The sequence below is a fragment of the Crassostrea angulata genome, chromosome 1 (genome assembly GCF_025612915.1).
Source record: "Crassostrea angulata isolate pt1a10 chromosome 1, ASM2561291v2, whole genome shotgun sequence".
In the NCBI taxonomy this organism is placed as follows: Eukaryota; Metazoa; Mollusca; class Bivalvia; order Ostreida; family Ostreidae; genus Magallana; species Magallana angulata.
This window is the reverse complement of record NC_069111.1, coordinates 40570458-40598420: the sequence shown is the minus strand read 5'-3', so window position 1 is coordinate 40598420 and position 27963 is coordinate 40570458. Positions and strand designations below refer to the sequence as shown.

Sequence of the window (27963 nt, the reverse complement as noted above, 5' to 3'; positions counted from 1 at the left end):
TTCCTGTTTCCGGGTACACCAACCACGCGATGCAGTGCGGGATGCTAATCTTGGTCGCCATCTTTCTTGGGATGACGATCTCCATTTCAATATATGTCAACCATGGTTCCAATGATTTATTCGGGATACTTGCAATTTTTATTCCTTATGGAACATTGTTCCACCACCACACGTAAGATAATTTGCAAATAGGAAATCTGCAACGGAAATGATCCTGAAAATAGCATGTACAATTTTTGCAGAATTCATTCTCTGCGATTATAGATAAAATGTCAAAAAGTTTCCTGGCACGCGTAGTAAAGTTCAGATGAACTGAATGGTTAGGGCCATTTGTAAGTAGTAAGTCAGGAGAAAGCCGCGGTCCACTTTTGAGGTGTAAGAATGATTATAGGGGCCTTTAGCCCTTTTAATAAAAGGGTCCCAGACATGAAACAAATACACTGGCATTATGTATCTTATGTTGATTCGGTATAGAAAGAGGAAGCATTTGTTTGCATTTTCAATTTGAAGCATGGATTTAACTGCCAAATAACGCGAGGAGCGCGGGACAGTGCTAGTGTCGCCTTAATGAACGCCTCGTGTTGTTGACAACGTTCTAACACCCGTATTAGATAACGTGATTCATAAATCGAGGCGATGTCTTGTCTACGTGTACTGACTTCTCTAGTGCAATTATAAATTGATAGCAAGAGACGAATCCTTGACTTTGCTTTAAAAAAACCTGAGATGTGCAATGGGTTTTTGTTTCTGTTCTATATCACTCTTATTCCCTTGTTCTCATCTTGCATCTTACATTTTATTCATAGAAGTCCGTATAAATAATAGATAAAACTGTTACGATTGTTACAGACATAAAACTAGCTAAGAGTATAATAGTTTCATCTTGTTATCCTAGAGATATGAATTATGTCACCCACCTGTTTACGATCATAATAGCATCGAAATCACTGCATTCATGAAAGAGCAGAGAAACGAATTGACTTCCCCCCACATCTGTTCGAAAAGCTAGAAAAAAGTATTGAATTGAGTATAAGGAATTAAATGCTTTCATATAAACAACAATGAGAAGATATTAGGCGCGTGTACAGTACTCCTGTGTTTTGCATCAAAGCTGAATGACATATAATTTGGGCTTCACACGAATTTCACACCGGTATATCAACACTATCGCCTTACGTTTGTGTGTGCATAAACATAGATGGTGATTGACACTGCCAAAGAATTAGGCATCATCACCAGGCCATTGAAGGTGTTTGTTCCCCGTACCACCTGTCTCAGATGTGTGTTTCATTCAGGTAAAATTTCATCAAGGTTTATCTTTATTTCATCTGTGTTAAAAAAAAATATATATATGTCTTTGTCACAGATTTTATTTTTGCGCACCATGATTCAATGAAAGCACGGGATCAACAATTTTCAGATAAAGTAATATGTCCTCGCAGCATAATGATTATGATTTTGTATAATCAAAAAAAGGGAGTGTTTCAGATATTGACAAATTGTCAGGACTTGAAAGAAGAAGAATAAACTTCATATCATACCTATTCAAAGACACGAACCTTTAAAATATCTGACACGATATTAAAGACGTCAGGACAATATGAACCCTTCCATGAAAGAGAAAGAATACAAGTCTTCAAATGCCAACATTGATTGTTTTTTGAAAATTTGGCAAGAACTGTAGATGACACTTTCATTATTATCTCTGGACAAAGCTGTTCTTTATTGATGATAGATATATAGTATAAATTACATGTATTATGTGAAAGTGCTTAAAATTGCACCACCCTTTTAAACAAACAGATTAATTTCTTTGCTGGTTTGCTGATCGTTTAACATTGTCTATTTTCACAGTATATGGAATTGTCAATGGAAAGAAAGAGAGACCTTGGTAAACGAGTTCAATGTCAAACGGGAATTAAAATCCATAATTAAATCTATAGTGACAAGAGGTTGTATTGACGTGATACCAAAAGCTAACAGAAACAATGTTCTCAATCCATTTTTACTGAAGTGAGTTAACAATTGCTAAGTGGTACAGATTGGTGTCGAATCTTTGACAATGTAAGGTGTGGTTGGGGTTTTTTGGTGTTGATTTTTTAAAAGTAGAAAAATGAACTCATTGTCACATTGACGTCACTTGTATATTTTTTTTATTTGTTTTTAAATCGAGAAGATACTGTACATAAGCAATCTGAGATAACTTGTTTAATGAAATATTCTATTTATGTGGTGTCTGTAAATTTTACCGGTATTTTCTCGTTTATGAAGACAATTTTTTTTCTTTTATTTAAGGATGTTCAATAAGCAAATTGCAAAGAAGTGAACAAACTGGTTTTCTATCTGTCTGTCTGTCTGAAATGCGATTTGTCAGCATCCCAGCAACCATAGCAACTATAGCACTATAACCTTGGTGATATTTTTTTAAAGAAAATATTAACCTCGTCACATTTTGGGGTCTGGGGGTGAAGATTAGCAAAGACTGAGTTTAACGTTGAATGTAATTTAGAATTACATATCGGAAACAAATTTTTATATACATTAATCAATCTAGATGATTTTCCGCCCAGCGCGGAAATTAACACTTTACACATTAATACATGTATGATACAATGCTAATTAAATAAGTTGAACATTATTTTTTGTTCATGTATGTATATACTGTGTCCAAAATTTTTGTTTTAAGAGTGCTTTCTTAACCTATTCTTTAAAACTGAAATTAAAAAGCTAACAAAGCCACTACGTAGACATTCGTAGCCTGAATATTTTATGCTAAGCAACAAATTCAAGATGGCCACCTTAGTTACCAATTTGTAGCATCAAAACTAAAATCCTACATTCAAGAAACGAATTGCCTTATTCTATTTATTCAACATGTGTCAAATCTAATTTTCTATGTATACTCTAAGTTACACTGTAGAAAGTTTCCAGTAACTATATTCACTCTTTACGTAATCATTTAATATTATTTCATTGCAAGTATACGAATATTTCAATGCTTACTACCATTGACTTGGATCCGCCTTACCCTCATTTTTGCTAATTTGGGCTTGTTTATCGAAAATAAAAGTATGTTTTTAATTGATTTTACAATAATTACTTACTAGGTAATTTACAATCATAGCTTACGGACATCATAGTTCGTGTGTTGAAATACCAAAGTTGTAAGCAGTTACTCTGGTGTAGGCAATTTTTAGTATATTAGAAAAATGTCTTAATTTATAGGTATAGATGTTTCAGAGGATCTTTTCAAGAGAAACCTAACCGCTTAATGGATTAAAAAATAGAAAAAGGAAAGGATGTGTAGAATGCGCGCTTATTTAAAAATTTGTGTTTGACCTGAACAAATCCGGAATAATAAACACTTCACCTACGAACATTTTCTTAGAGAAAGGATTAGCTGCAGGTCTGTATCTCTCGGTCTGAAAAAATTCGGATGGACGACCTGGGAGCTACAGTGCCTCCCATAGTAAAAAAAACTGCAATTTACGGCGCACAAAAAATTGCGCTAGTTTTGGAGTGATTAACCTTATTTTCACTCAAATTCTGTGAAAACAATTAGAACCAATAAATTCTTCAGACAATTTACTACTATATTGTTACTTTACTTGTCTCAGACTTTCTTTGAAACATGCTAACCGACCTCGGAAAATAAAGTATATTAATTCACGTCGAGATCGAGAGTCGCCATTTTTACATGTAAACAAACTGCACCACTTCACTTTACAGGGCTGGTGATCGTGTTTAAAAGAACATCAGAGGCAAGTGAAGTGACGATATCTGTAGTAAATTGTCCGAGGAATTTTTTGGAATCAAGTATTTGTACAGAATATGTTCGGAAATGAAATTATTCAGTCCCAAACTAGCGCATTGTTTTGTGCAGCGTACATTGCAGTTTTTTTACTATGGGAGGCACTGTAGCCCCCAGGTCGTCCATTCAAATTTTTTCAGACCGGGAGCTACAAACCTGCAGCTAAGAAAGTTTAATTAGGTAATACCATGAATGTAACGAATAGTTGCGACTTCGTGTTAAATCTGCCGATGTACATTTTGCATGTGTACTTTTAAAAAAACCACGCGATTAGAGGGGGGAATCAAATAGTTGGAGGTGAATTTAGATCAACTATTTGAAATTTTCGGGTAAAAGGATGTATTGTTTCAAGAGTAGGTTGACATTCTGTCTTTTGACATTTCGGAACATGGTCTGTGTCGGTGGACCCTGGAGCCAAGCCTGACAAAGGTGATAAAACATGGTAGACAAAGAACGGGTCTTTGATGCCTTCTGTGTCAGAAGGTCGGCCTTTGGGGCACCAAAACCTCCCCCCTGATGAAAACTACGTTTTAGAAAACAGTGAACTATTGTACAGAAGTTGAGAGTTATAATTTATTCAAGTGATGGAATAAAGAGTTTCTTTTCTGTGATTAGACCTACTTTTCTTCCGCCAAGGACACAGAGGTTGCCAAAAGGGCTTCCTGACGAAAGAGCATAGATTTTCATTTGTCTCAACCTTAATGAGCTACAAAGCACTCAATTTTAGCTATAACATGCATATAGAATAACTTGCATAACTAGGCTCGAGTTTAGGGGTACCAAGCTATAATGAATGTGCGCATTGTTCCACTTGGGAATGAGTGAAATTCCTAATTGCACCTGTAAGATCGATGATTAGCTAAGGAATAATATTAAAGTACAATGCACAAAAGTATTCGTTTAATACTGTTAATACATTCACGGAAAGATAGTCTATCACGTGTGACCTCGATGTATTTCGTCTTTCGGGTTAGTAGCACAATCATCTTTCCGAAAGCAGGTATATAGAGTGCATATCGTAGGTTTCTTGGAAGTTTATGCAACTTCTTGTTGAGAAAACCCTGAAGGAAAAAGAATTACAAAAAAGTAAATCAAGCTGAACATGGCGAGCTAGAGGGTAATAATAGGTTGATCTTTACGTTAAATTGTATGTCTAGAAAAAAGAGTCTTCGAGACAAAAAATATAAATGTCGAGTCATAAGTGAAATAATTACCATGTTCATTCCTTAATTTTCAATTGTCCTTGTGTTGCTTAATGTTTAAGTCAAGGATCATTTTAATTTTCGACAAACTTATGTGTCCTTCACAGTTTTCTTGAATTCCATTCTACATAGTGTTAAAGCAGTCAGAAAAATATAAGGTATTATAATTTTCATTTCATACGGAAGTAAAAAGATTATGAATTTAATAAAGCTTGAAGACACTGTCTGTGTAAGCTCTTCGTCGTATTGAGGCGCGAAAAAAAGGATTTGTATCGCTAGACAACTTGGTTTAGATTGGGCGATGTTATCGGCACGATTCCTTTTCCAACACCATATTGCATGACGGCGGTCGGGTGTATTCGATTTGTTGATATGAATCGTCGACGAATTTTTCGTATCACTTTACTACTTGTGAATGAAATCTTTTATCATTGTCTCATCAATATAATGTCAAATTTGCATGCAAGATATCCGAACCGTAAAAAAACTGTGTAATTAGTGCTTTTGGAAAGACTAATGAGGCGTCTAAATATATTATAGATAATGCATATAAAACCCTAGACCACAATGTTATTTTAAAAACAGTTAATCATTCTAAAGATTGTATAACGTTTCAACAAATTATGATTATTTCTTATTACACGGTTGTGCGGGTGATAAGAATGTGAAAGCAATGACCGAAAGAGTTTAACATGTTGTTTGTGTGATGGTATCAACAAAATACCTACAATGAATGATTTACATCATGTAAAAAGGACTTGATACTACGCATCTGAATTAACAACTGGCAACATTAGACTCGATTCAAGCAGCTTTAAATTATGTCTTTCAAAAATCTTTGGACCGATAATTAGTCTATATCTATGCAATGATAATAGAATCGCAGAAGAAACATGTATTCATGTAAGGAACAACATACAACAAATTGGCCTCTATTTCTACAGAAACTCAAAATAAGGTTGCTTGCTGCAAGATTGGTTTCTTTTAACATCGGATGTAGTAATATACATGTAAAGTCCAAAGTCGAAACGCCAGCAAAGTCTGTCCTGGTTGTAATGTATTATACTTTTAACTGAAACATGTTATGAATATCTAAAATAGTTGGTCATTGGATATTGTTTTTTTAAAGCAGAGCGAATGTTCTCTGGATTTTGTTGTTTTGCGTTCAAGCTTAAGAGCCTAACATTTGATTTAATGTGGACTTTGCTGAAAGTAAAGTCGATTGATATCTACGATGCATAATATCCTAGAATGGTAGTAAAATCAGATGGAGGAGGTTTCCGTTTGTACGGTCTTCCTGATACTATCAATTAGAACCTACCCACAAACAGTGCCACTAGACCACCCACACCTTCACAATACAACTGTGCAAAGATAACACTTTAATAGCTATATCTGTCGTCCATCATGATTTAATGATCTCAAATTTGGCACACATTTCAGACAGATAAGAACCTGAAGTCAATGCATACTAGTCTTCGGAAACTCTCCTTTAAAGCATTTGTGGTTTAATGTAGATGCTATTGCATCTAGGGGCACGCTCTGCTCCCACTCAACCTTATAAATCGTAAAACTGCAGGTTGGCCTCCTGACCCCTTCGCATGCGAGCTTCTCGCGTGTCATTGACGATTTTGACAAAAAGTCGGTGCCGACCGATAAAAGTTGTTAATTAGATTTTGGCCTCCTTAATATGAGTCTATATTAGCCGCGTGCGATTTTTTCCAAAACCGATGTACATTCAAGGTTGACATTTGAGGAAACCTTTGCGATAGACATCAACATGTACTTGGTCTAATTTTCTGTCGTTATTTATGTCACGGCACCCGATCAAAGGGCAGGTCGTCATGTCGACTCGGAGATTGTGTCCGATTGACCGTCTTCAGTGACCATGTTGTGATAATCTCGTGATATAACATGGAACCAATATCATTCTGTTCACTGTATATACAAGATGTCAATTTACACCGAGCTGATGAGAAAGATTAATTCAAGATTTAATGGTTTTACAATAATTATCGTTTCAATTGAATCTAAAATTGAAAGACCGTCTGCCAAATTAATACCAAATTATATATGATATTTCTTCTTCGTAAACCAGTTGGCCAAGTGTAAAGTCTGAAAATGTTGGAGGGTATACTTTTTTAATCAACAACCTTCTAACTGTTCAGAAACTCAAGAGTCTTTAGATTATTTTTTTTTTTAGATTTGCTAGATAAATTATTTTAATCTGTATGGATGCCAAAGACCCTAACAAGCTGTATGCCAGTGTTGTTTCTTTACATGGGTATCGTTAATAAGGTGCTCCATAGATTTAGTAATCGATAATCATTCTTAATTTTCAAAGTCAGCAAAATGATGGGAAGATTTTTAAAAGACCGTGTAGCAATGAATGGACCTAGGGATAGGTCAAGGTTCCGCCATTGTATGACAGGGTTCGTTCAGCTACGGTCTGGGGCTTACAATCCGGTCAGATTCGAGCCGTGTCAGACACTGGCTCACCGGCGACACCGTGTGTTCACCAGCTCTTGTCAAATGCATTGGCTCCGGAAAGTGCAACCAGCTCGACAGACAATGAACTTATTGAATTATTCGATTGTAGATAAGAAAAAAAATTAATTACTGTTGTCATTACGGATAAATAAAGCGCCTCTGTGAGCTTGACAATGGTTCATTAAACTGAACACAAATACGCCGATCTGGCAGGATATCGGAAACAAGATCGGGGGATATTGTTGTCCCTCGCTATTATCCTCTCCGATAGCCCCAGTCTCCGCGCCACGCCCAAACTACTCGCCTTTCCTTCTGGCAAACGACTTGCCGCACCCTTGTGCTTGAGTTCAGAACACGAGCATTTCATGCTAATTACAGGGATCATTTTCAATTATTGCCTTCAAAAAAGATATAAGTTTATGATTTGGGATTATTAATTTTCATTCTTTTGTACCGTCCCTTTACATTAAGGTGTCATATCGCTCAATAATGACTATTAGGTCTTTACACACATTTTAAATTCCCAATTCTTTTCGTTTCTAATTTATGGATAAAATGAAAACATCTTGAGCAGTTTTGTGACTGTTATGATTTTGCGCATTGTGCTCGAGTTTCTACTGTTATCAGGTGCTTACGATATCATAAACATCGCAATTCAGCTGGGGTAGATTATCCACGATTTAAAAGAAAATTCACTGCACATTATCGATACAACCACGTCCACCCATTTTGGAGATAATTAAAATAGATTAATTGTGCTTCATTATGACACCTTTACAATTCGAAACTCTGAACTTCTTTGTGGTTTCAATAATACTTAATGTTTATTTCCTAATTGCCATTCCATCAATTTTATAAAGCTCGTCAGATCTTTTCTCATTTTTCTGCATAATTTGTCACAAGGACAACACTATAATTGACGTTATTGATGTAACTTGCGAATAAATCCTTTTTGAGAAGGCCAAAATCATTTGAGGTCAAATTTTTTACCCATTTCTTGCAGCACGGTCGTGTTCAAAATTTAAGGAATTCTGCAATTATCGACAAAAACAGTTAAAAAACGGGGTACTTTTTCATTTGAAAATAGTTGAAGCCATTTTAATGCTTTAAAAGTATTTTCAAGTTTAAAAAATTGTGAAGTTTATATATATATATATGTATATATCGCGTGACAGATGTCTTACATTTTAAAAAAATGGAACAGAAGTACAGATAAGTGTCGAATGATGTAATTTATTTATCATCTGTAAGATATATTTTCTTGAGTAGCGTTTGGTTTACATATAAACATTCGTGACACACCGTTCAAGTATCTGTTGATATTGATTCAGTGCGTCATTCAAATTGTTCCACTTGTCATAGAGTGACGCTTCCTTCTGCCGAAACACATAAGCCGGAATTTGTAAGGTTGATAACTGTCCGGTTCTCTCTTGTAATTTTAAGTTGAGAGCTTTGCTCTCTTCATCAATAATTCAGAGGTATTACAGATTTCTTTTGTTGTTGCACACAAGAATATTGGCATGGATTCTTCTCTAGAGAACTAATCCCAAAAGTGTCAAAGATACTGAAATTAATTTCTCCAACGTGTAAACAATCTGAATTTCTCCAATATTTATTTCGTAAATTTATTCGTTAATTTTCTACTTACTTTAACCCGTTTCCCAGCCGCGCCCAGCGTTAATCAATTGTTGAACAAAAGAGGATTTCTAAAGTGACATGTTTATTCGAGTACTTGAAAACTGATGAAATAACATAAAGTCTTGCCACTCTATACTTGAAAACAATGGTTTTTGGGATGTATTCCAAAATCGTAAGATATTATATGAATACTGCAGGGTTGTCTCCGGTAATTACAAGGTGTGGACCTAAGTCAGCAGAATGACACAGAAACTCGGGCGCTCGATGGAAGGGTACGCAGAGTTCATCTATTGGAAACATCAGAGCGGTACATAGCTATCAAAGGTCCGGTCTTGTCTTGGGTTTAGTCCTAATGGCGGAATCACTTCCGGTGGCGTGTGATGTTAGATGTCCACATGTAAAGTAAACACCAATACCTTCGTGTTCCGTCCTCGCGCATCCATGATGCATTTCCGGCTCTCAGATGTTAATGGTCAAGCGTCTTGTCCACCTTTATGGCTGACACAAACACCTGTGATGTTTTCTATATGTTTAATGTAGTCCAAAGGTTAATTGTACACTATCAAACGAAGAAAAACATATACAATACAATATGCTTAAGCTGCAATCAAAGGGATGGGCTTTGTTCAGAAACTGACAATCAGACTTACAACACAGAAAGAAAATGACCAAGGGTCAAATTCATTTTATCAACTCTCTGTTTCATGTCGACTGATACATTATAATTACTCAAAAAATGTTAACATTTGCTTTCAAATGCTTTCAAATCTATTGATACGGTAAAGAATTTAATATCAAAGCATCCAAAATTATCGATCGGTATCGCATATTGATAAGGAATTAATGATTTCAGATAAACTTTTGTTTTATTTTCTATTTATTAAGTGACTCGATAAAGTATGTCACATTTTTTAATTCTATGAAAAATATGGGCTTTCGGAAAGATTTATAATCACTTCACAGCTTACCAGAGCAGCATTCGATATCGTAGCCCACGTAGCTGCTAAGATCTTAGCAATACAAAAACCAATAATCTTTAATGCGACCACTTTACACCAAATATATTTATATTATTTAGTGATATTTTGCTCATCTGTTATTTGATGCACATTATCTGATCTCATCTCACCTGAAGAATATTTACATACATATATCCACTTTGAATTTATTAAATTTAAATTTAGTGTAATACTATATTTCTTCATATGTTTACATTTAAAGTCGATGACATTCAATATTCAATAACACACGACAGACCTGATCATGTCGTCATGAGTTCTGAAAAGATAAGTTATTGTCAGATTTAATGAAATGTCTAAATAAACATAAACAATTTGATGTGTTCTTAAGAAAAATAATATTTAAAATATCTATCCTTTCTCAAAAAATAGTCTTCCCGGTAAAGTTTCTGCAATCACTAGTATGTGTTCATCCGCAGAAGCTCAGTAAGTGGCAGATTTTAAAGCTGTTTCATCTATTATTCATATCCATGGCAAAAAGCGCATATCTAAACACTAAATGCTTATTTTTGGATGTCGTCGGTCCTATAACACACAAAGGCTGTGCAGACAAATTGAATACCGCGCTTAAATGCAGTATGATAATTTGTCTGCACGGCCTTGGTGTGTTATAGGACCTACGACATCCAAACGTAAGGATTCCATGCTTTTATATATATATATATATATATATATATATATATATATATATATATATATATATATATATATATATATATATATATATATATTCATATTGATGTTTATTTGTATAAAGTATTTGTGTATGTTCGCTTTAAAGCCATTATATACGCTCTTAGTCAGGGACATGAAACATAAATGGACCAGCCATGTTAATATGCTATTTAGTTTGCTTCCGCAACTGAAGATTTAGTGCTAGAAACTTTGACGAGAATTTTTTTATTAAAGAAAAGATATGATTTAACAATTATTTGTTTATGTGTATATCAAATTGGTTATGTAAGTTTGAACGTTTTATTTTATCTTACAATAATAAATATATTCAAAACGCGTGATGACGTTTAATATACTTGTGCTTATACGCCGTGACACAGCGAATTGTTTACAGGAAATTGAACGTTGCAGATTTCCACTGCAAACATAACGGGAAAATATGTACTGAATGTAAATAAAATGGCTTTAATACGACGATACACAAATATTCATACAAATAAACATAAAAATAAATATAGAAATAATCACTTATTGCTTATTTTGGGTTATCGTTGGTCCTATAAGACTCCAGGCTGTACAGACAAATTATCATACAGCGCTAGCGCCTGGTGTGTTATAGAAGGGACGATATCCAAAAAATGCTCAAATGTTCGAGCTGGAATCACTCTGGTAGATTCAACGATCTTGAAAGCAAACCAGTTACCCAGAAATTACAAATGTTACAATCCAGATCAGTATCGGGATTTATAATTGTAGTCGAAAAGATGCAGACCAGTAATTTATAGTGTATCATAAGAGATGATATCGGTTCAGTCAAAAATAGTGATGTTTACTTCTTGGCTATTTACCCGATTTTTTGCCATGCTGCAATTATCACATTCATGTTTGCAAGCGTGATCTTGACGATTCGATTCGAAGATTTTTGGTTTCCGGAAGCTTGAAATTTCAATAATGACGAAATATGTATTATGACCCCCAAAAATAGTGTTAATTTATCTCCAAATAGCTTTAAAGTTGTTAATTAACTTTTTGGTTGTTGTATAAAAAAACATTGTTGCAATACTTTTATTTCTGGGTATTGCAAAGCTCTTTAATTTCTTCAACATTATTATGGCTAAGAAATGTTAAAGATACATGTTGTGCCCTTTGTGGGGAAATAATGAAAAATATTAAAATTTCACAAGATATTGACAGAACAATCATATGGCCTCCATATCGAGACCACACTTTGATATATCTTTAAATGTCCAGAAAAGTTTGACCCTTGACAGTAGCTGCAGGTCTGTAGCTTCCGGTCTGAAAAAAAAAAGTCGAATAGACGACCTTGGAGCTACAGTTCCGAGCGTGTTAAAAAGTTTTAATTTACTGATCACAAAAACTTGCGCTACACTGGACTGATTAACTTTATTTTCACACAAAATTTATGAAAACAATTACAGTAGTACCATTAAATTTCTTAGACAATATACAGTTACTGATGCCGCCGCTCTGCTCGCCTTAGACTTTCTCTTAAACACGCAAACCGACCTTTGAAAAAGAAGTATGTTAAATTCGCGCGCAGATGGAAAGTCGTTAATTAAATTACATTAAAACACACTCAATAATTCACTTTACGGGGCTGCTGGTGATGCTGTTTAAAAGAATATCAGAGGCAAGTGACGATATCTGTAGTAAAATGCCCAAGGAAATTTTTGGAATCGGATAATTGTACAGAATGTGTTCGGAAATAAGATAAGAATAAAATTAATCAGTCCAAATCTAGCGCAAGTTTTAGTGCGACGTAAATTAAAACTTTTTTTAAAGACGTACATGTAAGGAACTGTAGCTTCCGAGTCGTCCGTCCGTATTTTTTTTCCAGACCGGAAGCTACAGACTTGCAGGTACCTAATTCTAAGATTGATGCCATTCAATTAAACAATGGTAAGCAAGATATTGAATAAGTAATAGTAATGTCATTACTCTCTGTCTTTATTTATAAATGTCAATCCTTTATCTTTAAAAAAGAATGTAAATCATACCCTTTATTTTCGGAAGAAAAAAATCGAAGTACAGCGTATTCTCATCATTTGAATGGGCCATCTTAATAACGGAGTCTTAACAACCATGCTCCTTGATGGGTTTTTTTTTTTAAATTCAAATTATACATTTCTTTTAAGAGACGTATTTAATTGTTGCAAATTTTTTAATCAGTAAATATGAATTCTTAAGTAATATTTTACAATAATTTACGTTACATTGAAATTAATTGTAAGTTACCAGTCTGTGTATTTAAATAACAAAATGTCTCCTTTAAATATAGCAACACAAACTTTTGTAATATCATAAAAAGTAACTTTCTAGCGTAGCAAATTCTGACAATGACTATTTGATTTTATTACAATGAAATGAGAAAATGTTTGAGGCGATGTAGGTAAAAATTGTCGGATCTGATTTCATTCATATTTCAAAAAAAAATGACAGGTTCATTCCAAAGACCAAAATAATCAATTTTCAGAAAAATCGAATTATAGGAAAAATTATAGTTTTTGTGTCTTGTACTGCCTTAAAGTGACGTGAAGATTTGATTGAATAAAATCCGTGGTTCGTAATTCTTTCAGAATGTAAAGTTTAGGAGGCGTACACACATAATCCTGGATGTTATCGTTTCCGCGAATGTCATAGTCTGATTTCACAGATACCCAACCTTTAAGAGCGCTGTATGACCGTGGCCATTTTTAGACTTTATTAATCTCCTTGAGAAGAAGAGCTTTGTATGAGAATACAGGCCTAAAGCTAGAAAATATTGAAATGTCAAAGCTAAAATATATTGAACTCTTCTTCACTTAAAAGTCGTTTTTAAATAAATGACATTTATGGAAACTGCGTATCTCATGTTTAGTTGTTTTACTACGAAAAATAAAAATCAAAAAACACTAGCTTCATTAAAGGCAGTAGTGTTCGAGATCGAATTTTTTTCTCCTAAAAATAGTTTATGGCTTTTGATATCATATATAAAATTTCAGGATAGATCTGATGTATATTTTCTTTACCTCATTAAATAATTTACATGCATTATTGACGCTTGGCAAATATCAACAACAGTATTTATATTTATTGTCAAATTAATCTTGTGTGTGCGCGGGGGGGGGGGGGGGGGGGGGGGAGTAAGCAAGATACTGGTCAAAAGAGCAATAACTCTATATTATCTGTACAGTTCAAGAACTATGCTGCTAAAAATCTATCGAAGCAAGTAAAAGTGCAGGTTAAACTTAACCTAATTTTTAGGATTTTGGTATGAAATAGTATTTCCATATAGTTGACACGTTTTAAGATGAATACGTCACACTTGATAATTTTGAAGTGTTTTTATAAAGATCTTTAGAATTAACGTACATTGTACACCTGAACACGCATCCAGTATTCGACATTTCTTTCTTAAGAATATTCTTCATCAAAAATAAACACGAAGAAATGTAGAAAGAAGGCTACACAATATTTTGTCACTGCAATTAGATATAAAACTGGTTGGAAAACGTAAATATTCATGTATATAATAAAAATTTATTTTATTTTTTTTTTTTAAAGAGGATTATAACCTTTTTTTCTTTTTTTTGAGACAGTAAAAAAATATTGAAAACTGATTTATAAATCATATCCGCCCCCTCCCCCACAAAAAAAAAATTAGGTGGCAAAATATTTGCGTTATTTGCTTGTCAAAAATTGCGGTTAATCTCCGTCCTACTCCTCTTTGTAAATTAAACTGATGCAACGTGTCGCTTGAGTCTCGCATTTGTTGATGAGTGTCAAGCGACATTTGCCCCTCATTATACCTTTGCGATATTTGAGTTTAATGGAAACTCGTGTGGTCATTTAGATAAGTAGTATTTTCCCCGAGCTCTGTCTACAGCGTCAAAACTGATCTGTACGACCCGAGTTGGAAACCGCTTGGGTATTTATAGAAATCTGTGATAAAAATGAATAATTTTTATTTAAACATGGTGATTTTATTTTGAATATGATGTAATGTCATTCATATGGCAATGTGAGAGACTCAGAATGTCCTACATATCTCGAGTATTCTAGCCGAGCCGAATTTCGCCGAGCTAGATAACAAACGCAAATAAATCTAATCTACCGTTAATCAATTTAGTATGGGTCGTCTTAATCATGGAATGGAAGTGACAAACATCTTTATAGAGTTTGAAGTGTCAGGGAAAAGTTTTTATAAGATTTTCTCAATATTTAATTTAGTGTAAATCTACTAAGTTTCTTGAAATTCTATTCATTCAGTGAAGTTGCTTTGATCAACTTCTGGACAGTAGTATATTTAACACTGGCCAAAATTTTGATTTCAAAAGGGACAAAATCTCAGAAAATTACAGCTAAATGAATTTTCTGCAATAATGTATGTCATAATGAACTACATGTACAACGTTTCTTGAATTTCTAATCGACATGTTAGAAGAGTTGCCATGATCAAAAAATAACCTAGATTGACTGATGGATTAACGGACGGGACAGGTCAAAATATTATACCCCTTACTACTTATTGCATTGGTTATAAAATGCATCTACTATACAACAAGAATTCAATGTGACAGTTTTTGTATTTTGTATTTATTTTATTATCCAATTTTGACTCTTTTTGAGGGATTAAAATCAAAGTCAATGTCTAAATCATCTAAATCATCATTGTCCCCATTGTCCAACTTAAATAATGGAGACTTTAGAGACTGAACTTTAGTTAACCATGATGGACCTGAAGTCAGAGATTTTACAGCACTGCTGTTTAATTTCTCTGGAACCGATAGTTTTGTAGATTCTGGAGAATTCAGTAAATCGTCTAGAGAATCATTCATGTTTGTCACTGTTTTCTTATCCACTCTAAAAATATTTTTGGAATATGGCTGTTGTTTTTCATCAAAACTCTGAGATAGTGCCTCTCCTTTGGTTGTCATAGTTTCACTGTATCCACTCAATGGACCTTGGTTTTCTTTACTCTGCGGTTTATTGAAGCTTTTATCACTATTATCACTAGTATCTGTGGAATCTGTAGTTGCCTCTATCCTTTGAAATTTCTTTAGTTTGGTTAGTGTAGATGGAGAAATTCCCTTTTTATTATCTGATTCTTCATAAGAATTCCCAACAACACATGATTCTTGTAAGGAACTATCCCCTGCACTGTTTTTTTTGGGACTTCTTGTTTTTTTATTTCTTTGCTGCGATGCTTTTTCCTCATCATGGACACCATGTTGAACAGATGTTTCTTTTGATTCACTACATGTATCTTTTTGTGCCTCCATCATCTGCTTCAAATTTGTAACTAAATTTTTGTTCTTTTGTTTTCTAATCAACATTTTGTGATCTCTGTCTTTGGTATAAACCAGTTTTCCAGCTTGTGTTTCAGATTTTTCAACATTTTCATCCTGATCATGTCCACCATTTTCTTTATATTGTACCTCCATAATCTGTCCTGTGGAAACGGGAGACGGGATCTTCGGATTAACACTGGTCACAGAACAGGTAACCTCAGATACATCAAATGACCTCCTTGGTTCAGCAGATGGAATTTGGGTCGAGGTCATTGGCCGATCGTCTGACTTTGGGGACCCATAATCCTCTACAGTGCTTAAATTGAACAGATCCTGGAGGGACGTATCACACACTTTGTCCTCAGTTCTAAACAGTTTATTACTGATTTGCTGGCTTTTCTTCCCTTCATCTTCTTTATTTTTGTCTTGGGACATCAACAACTGATTGCCTTGCTGTTGTTTCGGACTTTGTTCACTTTGTTGCTTTATTTGCTGTATACATGTATTTGTTTCTTGTGCTTGTGTGTTAGAAGCCTCTTCTGTTTTAGCTTCCTCAAGAACTGTTATTCTTTCAATTTCTTGTTGCAGAAGATCTGGTAAATCTAATCTGTTTAAAACCAGGTCAGCTACAATAAAAAGTAAATGCAATGCAGCAAAACTGAAATATAATAAGCAAAGATATTATCAATAGCAAATTTAGGGCTACATTAAAAATTTGTTAAAGCGAATTCCTAGGAACCAGAGGATTTATTTTGCAAAATACTTGATTTTAAGTTTCACATTGAAATATTATTTTTAAAAAATCCATGAAAATCACCTGTCTTAACTTGGTTTACATTTTCAATTGAAATTATTTTCCACAGAGAAAATCTAGTAAGGTTCCTTCATTTTGAAATTTACACAATTATTGAAGAGCAAATAGTCTTAAAATATTATTCATTAAAATATTGAATGATATCACAATACATGTGTACATACCTTGCACTTTGTATTCCTCAATGGCATCCTCAGGAAAAGCAGTATGTAGAGCATTAACACCACCAAGTAGAGCAGCTCCCTTCAATACAAAAAAATCTCATACAGTTACACTTTGATATAATTTCATTTTTCAAAATTTTCCCAAACCAGAATACTGTAGATTCCTAATTAAATGCGAGGAATTAATATCCGCGTAAAAAATCACGAGAAGCAACCCTTGCTGATTTTAAAATCTCGCTTTTATTTGTCAGACAGTTTTGAACTATAGGATATTATTACTAAAAATTGGTGCTCATGATTTTATATTCTAGCGCTTTGACAGACAAACAGCAGAAGTGCGGAATTAAGTATTCGCATAAAATAAGGCATTTACAGTAGCTTATTGTATACAGTTGTTTTTGCCCCATGTAAATTTTGCCCTTCTACACTAGCAAACGGTTTTGCCCTGTCTTGAATTCACGCAGACAGAGTTGTGTTTAAAGCAAAATATTATGAGACAGTGGAATTCACTTAGTCCTAAATTTACCCACTGACAAAGAGGTCAAATGGGCAAAAACAAGACAGGGCGAATATTTTCCTGTATACAGTATGTGATACATGGGGTATTGATTACCTGCATGGTGGACTCCATCAGAGTGACAGCGACAACAGCATCCTCCACAGTCACCAGGTCTCGGAACATCAGCCGAGCATGGGCTGTGCGATAGTCAAACCAGATATTTAACCAGTTTAATGGAAAAACAGTAATGGCACTGTTAACTTTTGACTTTGTTTTGCATGCTTACATGTATCAATCAGCTCAAGTATATAAACATAGCGGTATGTGGATGAAAAAACAACTCGAAACTTGATAGCTTGGAAATCATTTCATAGTTAGCAAAAACTTTTACACACCTTGTGAAAGTCGAATCATGCTCTGTAGAAGACGCATCGTGGTTCTGGCGGCATTGCGGTCGTCAGCTGACCTCTGTGCCTTGTAATACTGACCGAGTACTCTGTCAAATTATACTATACAATGAGAACTAGGTCTTCATAAACAGAACCAATGTGCATCGCTCGTAACTGTTATTTCCTAGATTTTGTGACTAAAGACCATAATACATCATCATGTCAAAAGCAACCTTTTAGCTCATTATCAACTTTTGATGCATCCCTGCAACATAAATTTTGACAGGATAAGACAAAATTACAGCCTAATGGAAAAAACCACTGCTGTACATCACAAGATTTTATTGCCTTGGTCCATAGAGCACATAAAAATTAAAATCATACGAATTTGAAGTGCTGTCCATTCAAAAGGTCCTATAATTCAAAGACCACTAAATTCATCACCTAATGGCATCTGCAGTCAGTTCAGGGTTGATGGTTTTTATCAAAGAGAGATAAGCCTGCATTTTCTCCATACTCCAGACTGCCTTTGGATCAACATCACCTGCAATAGAAACTGCCTTAAAGAGGAAAATATTCATTGTAAATGCAATATTGTTTCAAAAGATATATACTGTACACGAATAATATTTAGTGTGTAAGATACAGTATTTGGCAGAAAATCATTTTTCAACAAGTTAACGTGGATTTGAATTAATTTTTCTAAATGTGCCTATTCTACCAAGATTTTGCAATGTACTTCACTTAACAGAAGCGGCTTTCTGCCAAAAATGCTAAAAAGAATACACAGCAAAATGTAATACTTTTACAGTATAAAGTAATGAATCAAAATACCAGTAAAAACAAGTTCATATTGAATTTGTTACATTCATCAAACATAAGAGGTACTAATTTAGTTTTGGTTGCTTACATTCAGCAAGACATGATAATTTTTTTTCTATTTCAAAGGTTGTGAGGGAGGGGTAAAAATAAGTTACTGACAGTCTTCATTACTGTAGATTCCTATATAATTAAATGCAAGAAATTAATGTCCACGTAAAATTCCCCGTGAAGCACATCTCGCAGATTTTAAAATCTCCGTTTTTATTTTTCTTACAGATGTAAACTAATGAAGCTATGATAGAAATTTGGTGTTTTTTATTTTACATTTTCGCGATTTGATGCAAAACGGTTGAATTGTGGAATTAAATACTTGCGTAAAATAAGGAATCTACAGTAATTAACTACTCTTTGTACAACCTAAGGGGTCTTTGTTTTCTAGGATGAAGCTGGAGACCACTCTGTCCCATTCTTCATTCTGGGAGTCCAACATTACAAGGACGAGGTCAAATCTACTGAGGAGAGGGCTGGCCAGGGCGATGTTCACACTTAGACTCTGTCACAGAACACAAAAAAGAACTGATACACTCTGAGCAATAGGGTACATGTTCATCAAATATTAATTGCTATATTTATTGGTTATACTTTATACATTAGAATTAAAAACCAGCAGTTGATATTTAAACTATGAATGAATTCCACCATCACTTTCACTGCTGAAAGCACGTGTATTCAAGAATGATTAGATTGATGCTCAGTCTCCCAAAAATTTTGAAAAAGTATAATTTAGTACATGTATAATAGTAATCTACCTGGTTAGGGTCATATTGTCCTTTAGGATTAGTTGCTGCTAAAATAGTGGTGCGGGTATCCAGCTTACACACCATACCAGCCTGTAATAGAAAAGGGAAGGAACTTTGTGGTGAAAGCTCTCAAAAGAAACACTGGACTCTTTACACAGGAAAAGTTGCTATCCCTTAACATACCTTTATTTTCTTAAACACACTATTACATGTAAAATATGTAAACAATTTCTATATGCAATTCATACAATATATACTGCAATAACTATTCAATGGCAGCCACTTGTGAGTCTAAATACATGCACTCAGCACACCTACGGTAATTTTTACTTCATCATATCACCTTGGCCACACTGATTGTCTGTTGTTCCATTGCTTCATGGATACTGGCCTTGTCGTGTTCTCTGATACTGCTGAATTCATCAATACAACACAACCCTCCATCCGCCAACACAAGAGCTCCAGCCTCTAGCTGCCACTCGCCACCGTCCTAATGAAGGGGATCAACGATAAGACACGGGTCAAAATCAGTGCTATAACATCATGTCATAAAATACTCTTCCTTCAAACACTTATAATTTCATTTTTTTTTTATCATTTCATAGATTTTATCAATGGGATTAACGACAAGCTCTTATAACATATGAGTTCTTCTCTTGAACTTCATTTTATTTGAAATTATTTGCGATTTTTTTTTTGACGATTCAGATGAGCTTTAAAACCAAACTGTTTTCAAAATTGTTTTTATTACTTCTTTGATTCTTCCCATTCAGATGACCATAACACCCAACCCATGTACTATGAACTCTGACCTTGACAGCTGTCACTGTCAGTCCAGCACTGGTACTGCCTATCCCAGTCGTCAGCACTGATCTTGGCGTTATCTTGGCAGCATACTTTAAAAACTGAGATTTTCCTGTTCCTATATTTTAAGCAGTCATTCAATAAAAGTTCCAAGAATTTGTAATATCAGCTAAATATGTTTAAATTCAAAAATAAAAAAATAAACAGATTTTAAAAAAAAATTACCTTCTGAATTTAAAAACAATGAACTTTCATCATCGACTCACACAGTAAAGGAAAACTGTTTTTTGTTACATTATCTAACAAGTGTTTTACTGACCTGGATCTCCTACCATCAGCATATGGATTTCTCCCCGAACTCGAGTGCCTGACTCGTCCACACGCTAACACAATAATGAAAGTAAAAGGTGCTAAGGAAACATTTTGAAACAAATATAATGAAAATACTGGAAAACTACAGGTAGTTATTTTCTACAGATGCAAATATTTGCATTTTTACATAACAGGCGCAAATATATATTTCTAAATAGATATAATACCGTAATTAATGCAATTCCTGAACAAATCAATTGGATACTATCTATTGAAATATAGGTACAAAGAAATAAATATATTTAGTATAGACATCACCACTCGGTGACCACTCAGTGATTATAAGTTCAAACATCTACGGTAATTCTACATGTAGGTTGACTACTGAGTGCTTCCAGTCTTACCTGTACCCCTCCGGCTAGTACCAGAGCCACAGCCAGTTTGACCACATACAGACCATACACCTGGGGACATAGACTGGCCAGTATCTGATTCCTGGCACTCAGGGGATCATTTCTATTATCTTCCCAAAATTTCATGATCTCTGACTTCTAAAATTCAAATTCCAAACACATGTGATTTTTTCCTTGAATATTTACAGTAAGTATAAATAATAAGAATAGGTTATGCAGTCTGTTCTGTACTTTGGAATTTTCGAATTTTTTTATCTATTTTTTTTTTTTTGGGGGGGGGGGGGGGGGGGGTTGATTTGAGATGACCAATAACCTACCAGCTCCTGTGTGACCAGGACAGAGTTTCGCTGTTCGTTAGTGACCAGGATGTGGTTTGCCTCCAGAACCATCTCTATGTCACAACGAGAGTCAACAGCTGATGGACGCCATCTTCTTCTCACTGTTCCACTGTAAACAAAAAAAATACATTGTGTAAGTGTACACAAATCAATTTACTTGCATTATTTTAAACATTTGTATCTAAGATTCTTCTTTAATATTTTCTAAATAATGCCAGAAGGTTATATTTTTTTACTTTTGAAGTACAAGTACACAGACAAAATAATGATGAATTATCTCAAAACTGAGAGAGAGAGAGAGAGAGAGAGAGAGAGAGAGAGAGTTGATGAGTACTGTGAATACAAGTGTATATGTTTACATTGTATTTACAACAATCTGTTACCTACCAGATGATGACATCATCACCCGCTTTACATTTATCCACGAGGTCGTCCAGAACTACCACCCACATTGACCTTGGAATGGTCCCCACTGCCAGACGCTGCACTTGTTCCTGAATTTTTATCTCCTGGTAATTCCGACACTTCTGGGGCTGACCACCTACAATGTAGAAAGAATCATGCACTGAATCAAACTGATGGTCTCAATGCCTGTATCTCAATACTCCAGTAAATCAGGTAGACCTGTCCATGATTTGATAACTCAGCTTTTACATTATTGTTCAAGCATGTACTTTTTAAAGTCATTGTTTACATGCATCTAATCATTAAGCGAGCTCACACTGTTAGAAATAACGGTATATGCCAGTATCAGTAGGAGGTGTAAAATTTGAGTACAAATTTATATGCAATCTTGTACAACCATTAAATTGAAAGTTTTCAACCCTGTAATAATAAAGTTTTGATAGTAATGCATACACATGACATTGTACATGTAGAACAGGTTACATATAATTGCATTGGTAGGGTAGTAAACATACCTGTATCACACAGTGGGGTAAAGTTTGTAGAGTTACAGGTCTCATTGGAACACTTGCTAGGTTTGGCAAGATTGAAAAACTGCTCTAAGTCTGCCTATTATCAAAAGTAAGTGCAAAAGATTGATATATTTCTTTAGATCTAACTTTGACATAACAGAACATATTTATAGCAATTTTTGTTCCATAAACTTTAAAATTCATCATTTTACATATTTTGTAAATAATTCAAATTTTTGGTTGGTATTGTTCAAATTCATTAGATGCCCTCTAGCATATGGGCACTCCATCATTATGTAAAAATATGATTAGTCATTTACCTGGACCGAGCACACATTTCTACACTTGGTGCAAAGGAAATCTCTCTCATGCTCCAACATTTTCATAACTGTAGTTCTTATTACAGTTCCTGTTGACCAAAAAATATCATGAACATTTTAATTTCTACAGTCTTAGTCATTTTGTAACTTCAGCTGTGAAAATTAATATGGAATCGAATGTTCCCTAGTTTGAAGATTTAACGATATCAGAAATAAATTGATCACTTACTATAATAATAATTGATTGATGTGAATGAATAGTTGCACTTGATACAAAATCAAAATTTGGTTAAATATGAGAATTCCATTTTATTAAATAAATACCGGTATCAACAATTACACTGGCTTGCAACCAATTCTCACCAAGTACCACTTCTCACCACTGCATTGTTACATCATTTTTCTTACACCTGAATAATTTTATGTGTTAATAAAACAATGGCGTATCAATGCACTGGCAAGAAATGGTACTTGGCAAGAATTGGTCTCGTGCCAGTGGTGCTTTATATTTGCTATGATCATTATTTTGCTGCTTTTTTCTGATTGAAACTCAGATTTTTTTTTCAAATGAAGGTCGGCATTGTAAATACAGACCTGTAATGGCCAGAAAACTTCCAACGTCTCCTGCCCTGGGTACAGAAGTTCTGTGTAGTTCTGGACAAACTGGAAGGGACATAACTCGAGCATGGATGTTCTTCTTCACACCCTTTAAATTGAAATTCATTCTCACATGTAAATAGCAACAACCATGAATATTAAAAAAAATAAATCAAACTTATAAAAAGCAGGTGATTATATATTGAGAGTGACAGACTCTGTAGTACATCATAATCAAATGTTTATGTTATGGGTATCTGTATTTGTCAGCAGGCAGCATACTATTTTGCTCATAAGGATCTTGATTCTTAAGTTCTTTGTATACTTTTAGGGGCTTTTTTAAATACATACTAGTATAAGAAGGACTTGTAATTATTTCTTATCTAATTATTTTTTTCATCAATTAGGATGATGTGGGCAACTCCAAAAAATTAATTAACATTATTCTTTAAAACAGGCTACCTGACATTATCCTATATCATACATGAATTTCTCTGGTTGATTTCACCCCTGGGTATGTTTCAATATTTACAAATGGCTACTAGACATTTTACCATGTCTTCTTTCTGTTGGTGTGTTTCCATGATGACGCTCTGAGCCTCCATAAGGGCAAGGTCAAAGAAGTTCAAGGTCTTCTCCGGGGAGGACAACAATACGTCACAAACCATCATGTTGTTCTCAAAGAGGGTCAAGGCACTATACAGATAAACAAATGACATCGATATAACAACATCAGAGGCTATGAATATAATGTAAATACCTAAGTTATTTTATGCTAGTACTTCTATAGTTCAAAACTGTTTGAAAAATAAAAGCGAGATCATTAAGGTCGGTAGAGGGTTTAAAATTTTGCGCCCTCTGCGCAGGGTATTGCGCATTACTGTTGTAAAACACAAAGGACTATGTGCGGTATGGTCAAATATCTGCCCCCGATTTCAACCAATTTTTAAATAGTATCGTAGAAAAATAAAATTTTCACAAATCATTGTATAGAGGATGCCTATAACTTTAATCATGATTTTGGTCATCATTGCTCATTCGCTGTTTATCTATGACGTCACCTAAATGACGTAATTCCCGCAAATTTGCAAATAAATGAAAATATTCTCATTTTGGCCTTATATTTTGCATTCGGAAGTATAGAGCGCAGGTCTGCTCAAGTGTGATTTTAACATATGTTTTTCTTAAGATAGTTATACACATTATACTAAGAAATGGTACTTGAGCAAGCCTGCGCTCAATGTTTCCCAGTCGAAAAACCATCAAAAAACACCCATATTTTGCTACAAAACATCAATTTATCAAAATAATGCAATCTTCATGACGTCATTTCTACATTATAATGTCACTGTAGTGATAACCTTTTACATCTTTATTTCCAATATGATTTTAACTATCTTTCACCTTATTTTTAAAGCTCTTTCTAAAACTTTGATTTTGGGGGCACAAAATGCATAAAACCCACATAGTCCTTTAAAATGTTCAATGATACAGGTTATCATGTAACGTTTTTATTTCAGAAAAATTACTTATCAAAAAATTATTTTAAGTAAAATGAATCGTTAGAATAATGTCAGAAGTATTTTAATTTTTTCGCCACTTCTTCATAATCAACGTTATTGTCGTCAGAGTCAACGTCTTAGGATGACGTCAGTTGAGACTCTGACGTAACAATTGACAAAATTTAACGTCGTGCATTTTCTACTACAGCGTCAATAATTAAAATCAAAACTATAATTTGCAAAATAAAAACATATACGCAACCCTTCTACGTTCTGTGTGAGTGGAAATGTATTTTTTCTTCCAATACAAATTAAATTAAAGGACTATATATGGTATGGGCCTAAAATGGCCCCCTAAAAGTAATATCATTATTTTACTGTAATTCTTTGTTTTCTTTGTACAGATATATATGTGATGTTTTAACTTAATGTTCATTTTGATTCAAGTGCCCACAATTTAGAAATACGGCATTGTAAAGACAGCCTTTTCCCGCCATTTTTGCATTTTAGCATAAAAAAGCTTGTTTTCAAGAGGTTTTTCTTTCAGGAAACATAGAGCGCATGCTTGAACCAACAAAATATCTTAATCAGAGATGTATCTAGCCAAGACTAATAAGTGACAAAAAAGTTGTCCTGGTTCAAGCATGCGCTCTTTATTTCCCATTCGTAAAAAGATGAGAAAAATGTCAATTTCGACTGATTTTGATTGAATTTTTGAAATAGCGTCACTTCTGACGTCATATACTGCAAGTGAGTGCAAATAAATCAAACAAATATGTGAAAAATATATTTTATATGAACTCTTCTAAATTATAACATAACATTTTATTGTAACCGAAACACTTTAAAAAATGGTGAATTATGGGGGCCAAATTTAACTCTTATCATATATAGTTCTTTGATTCGTAAACATCCTTTTGTTTTATACAATTCTATAATGTAAAATGGCTGCCACGGCACGTTCATAGGATCAAACTATGAGGACGGATAGCCTAAAAATCATCCGGTCAATTTCGTTTTAATTTGGCAAAACGTTTACTTTATACTTTAACCTTCCATCGCTGAAAATTTAAAGAAAATCGTATGTTTGTAATTTTTTAAATATGAAATTGAAAATGAAAACCCTCATTTTCCTGTATAATCCTATACAAAATGTCGGTGATGAATCGGACATACGACCAAAATTTGAGCGCGACAAACATATAAACTATCTGGTCAATTTACTTTATATTTTGCACATAGTTTACTCATAAGTTGACATTTCATTGTAAAAAATTGAAAGGAAATCGTATGTTTGAAACATTCTCCCCCGAGACTCCTTAAATCTTGCGATTTTATGCAGAAATTAATTTCTCGTGTTTAATTAGGAATCTACAGTAATAATGAATTTGAAACATGATAAACTCTCAAATCAGCAATGAATCATTGCTGACTCTACAAATTTATTGCTGCATTGTTAACTACGGTATTCTTTCTTCCTTAAAGTCAAAGTGAAATGTACATGTGTTACAGTAAGACTGCCTGGTAATGGCTGGTATACAGTATACTAATGAAGAGCAAACAATCAGAACTTACTTTACTGAGATGGAAAAATGGTCGTTTTGATCCTCAAGAAGTAGTATATCAACCAAGTCATCTTTGTAATGCTCCAGGGAGAACGCCAACAATGCATCTATATGACCAATATGATAAATGAAAAAATTCAAGACAGCGTTGACTTTTAAAAAAGATGATACTGTACTTATAATCCCTTTTAATTTAGAGCAAAATTACCCAGAATCCATTTCAATGTTGTAATTCCTTCATTGAGACTTTATTTTGTCGACTAGCCAGGCAACAGCAGTCTAGATACATAAATTTTGTCATTATTTGAATGTCAGATGAATGAAAATACCCATGTTTATGTTGGTAGTTCTGTAACTTTGGCCCTTTTATTCTGTTCCTTATGTTTGTTTGTCTGGCTTCAAAATCATATTTTTACTATTGCTTTTGAAAAATTGTTGGTAAATATGTTGAGCTTGACATGCATGTTTAATTTACTGTCTACTTTTGCCTGGTAATGGCACCAACCACCTGATTTATCATTCTTTCCTAAAGAATGCTTGTAAAAAGCTCAAAAATTGAATGTTAATAAAAAATAAAAACTGATTATTAGACACTTGTGATGCAAGATTACAATATCTTGTGGTTTTGCACTCCATTCTCTTATTGTATGCAAGAAGAATGAGAATTTACAATGGTCACTAGTGCACAGTGGTTGTAAGAAGGCAAGGTTGTAAGAGTGCCTATACTGTTCTGGACAGTACTCCGCCTGTTACACACATGGGGTCTATTAAACAGTTTTAAAAAAAACAGTCCTTTTCCAGAGAGATTTGTGTTGTTTTCTGATCCTGGCATTTGAGTGGTAGGATCTGAATCATGTAAGATTGTATTGTTGTTACAAGATGGGAATCATATCAGAGGATATTGACAATTACAACAGGCATGTAGCATCAGGGGGCCGGGGTCTGATTCCCCACTCTTTCTCGCAGCAAACATTTTTGTTAACTATACATAAACTTGATAAAGATAGAGTTGCCCAACCCCAACCCCCCATTTGTCAGGGAGCATGAAAAAAATTGTGTGCCTGTACAACCAGGCAACCAGACATTAACGGGATTAGCAACAGATTCCTGCTGATTATTCTCTTTTGAAAAAAGGACAGACATAGCCTAGACACATGCCTGACTGTCCACTTCTCAAAATGGAATAATCTGCTGATCTGTGTATTGGTATTTATTGGTGTATGTATGTAAATCTCCAACATATCCCACAAGTAGTTTATATATACCTTTCAATTCTTTGCATTGATCGCCAGAAGAGTCTTCCACTTCCATTCTCCTATTTTCGAGAGATATCACGAAATTAAAGACAAAAACAGTTTACATACTTTCATTATTCGCGCGCAGATAAAAGATAAATGAAAAAGGTAAACAAAACCTGTGCCGCAGAACATTCCGGAAAAATCTAGATGAACATATTTTATATAAATATTTATTTTAATGATAATGAAAAAATTAAAAGAATTATGATCATCTAAATGGGAAAGAAAAACTGAACAAATACATGTATCACGTCTCTATCGTTTATCCATGATCACCTTTGAC

General features: G+C 34.2%; 1 protein-coding gene and 1 long non-coding RNA gene across 2 annotated transcripts in view; one reads left to right on the top strand and one right to left on the bottom strand.

The window, feature by feature from the left end:
* The window catches only part of LOC128181961 (uncharacterized), a 29926-nt gene extending 8708 nt beyond the window's left edge, over nt 1–21218 (top strand). The window contains exons 2-3 of the long non-coding RNA XR_008243385.1: nt 19254–19412; nt 21107–21218. This is a non-coding gene — a long non-coding RNA (uncharacterized LOC128181961). The remainder of the gene's footprint in view (nt 1–19253; nt 19413–21106) is intronic.
* Nucleotides 15410–27791, bottom strand: LOC128181941 (DNA helicase MCM9-like). The gene is made up of 19 exons (XM_052850527.1): nt 27648–27791; nt 26393–26489; nt 23870–24011; nt 23313–23424; nt 22719–22807; nt 22402–22495; nt 21869–22022; nt 21461–21590; nt 21135–21281; nt 20738–20801; nt 20427–20536; nt 19958–20104; nt 19624–19704; nt 19232–19367; nt 18437–18536; nt 17999–18099; nt 17718–17800; nt 17105–17183; nt 15410–16752 (listed from the first exon to the last, which is right to left on the bottom strand). Exons 1-19 carry the CDS (start codon nt 27691–27693, stop codon nt 15440–15442), a joined length of 3225 nt encoding a protein of 1074 aa, XP_052706487.1. The 5' UTR covers nt 27694–27791; the 3' UTR covers nt 15410–15439.
* Nucleotides 27792–27963: the final 172 nt, after the last annotated feature.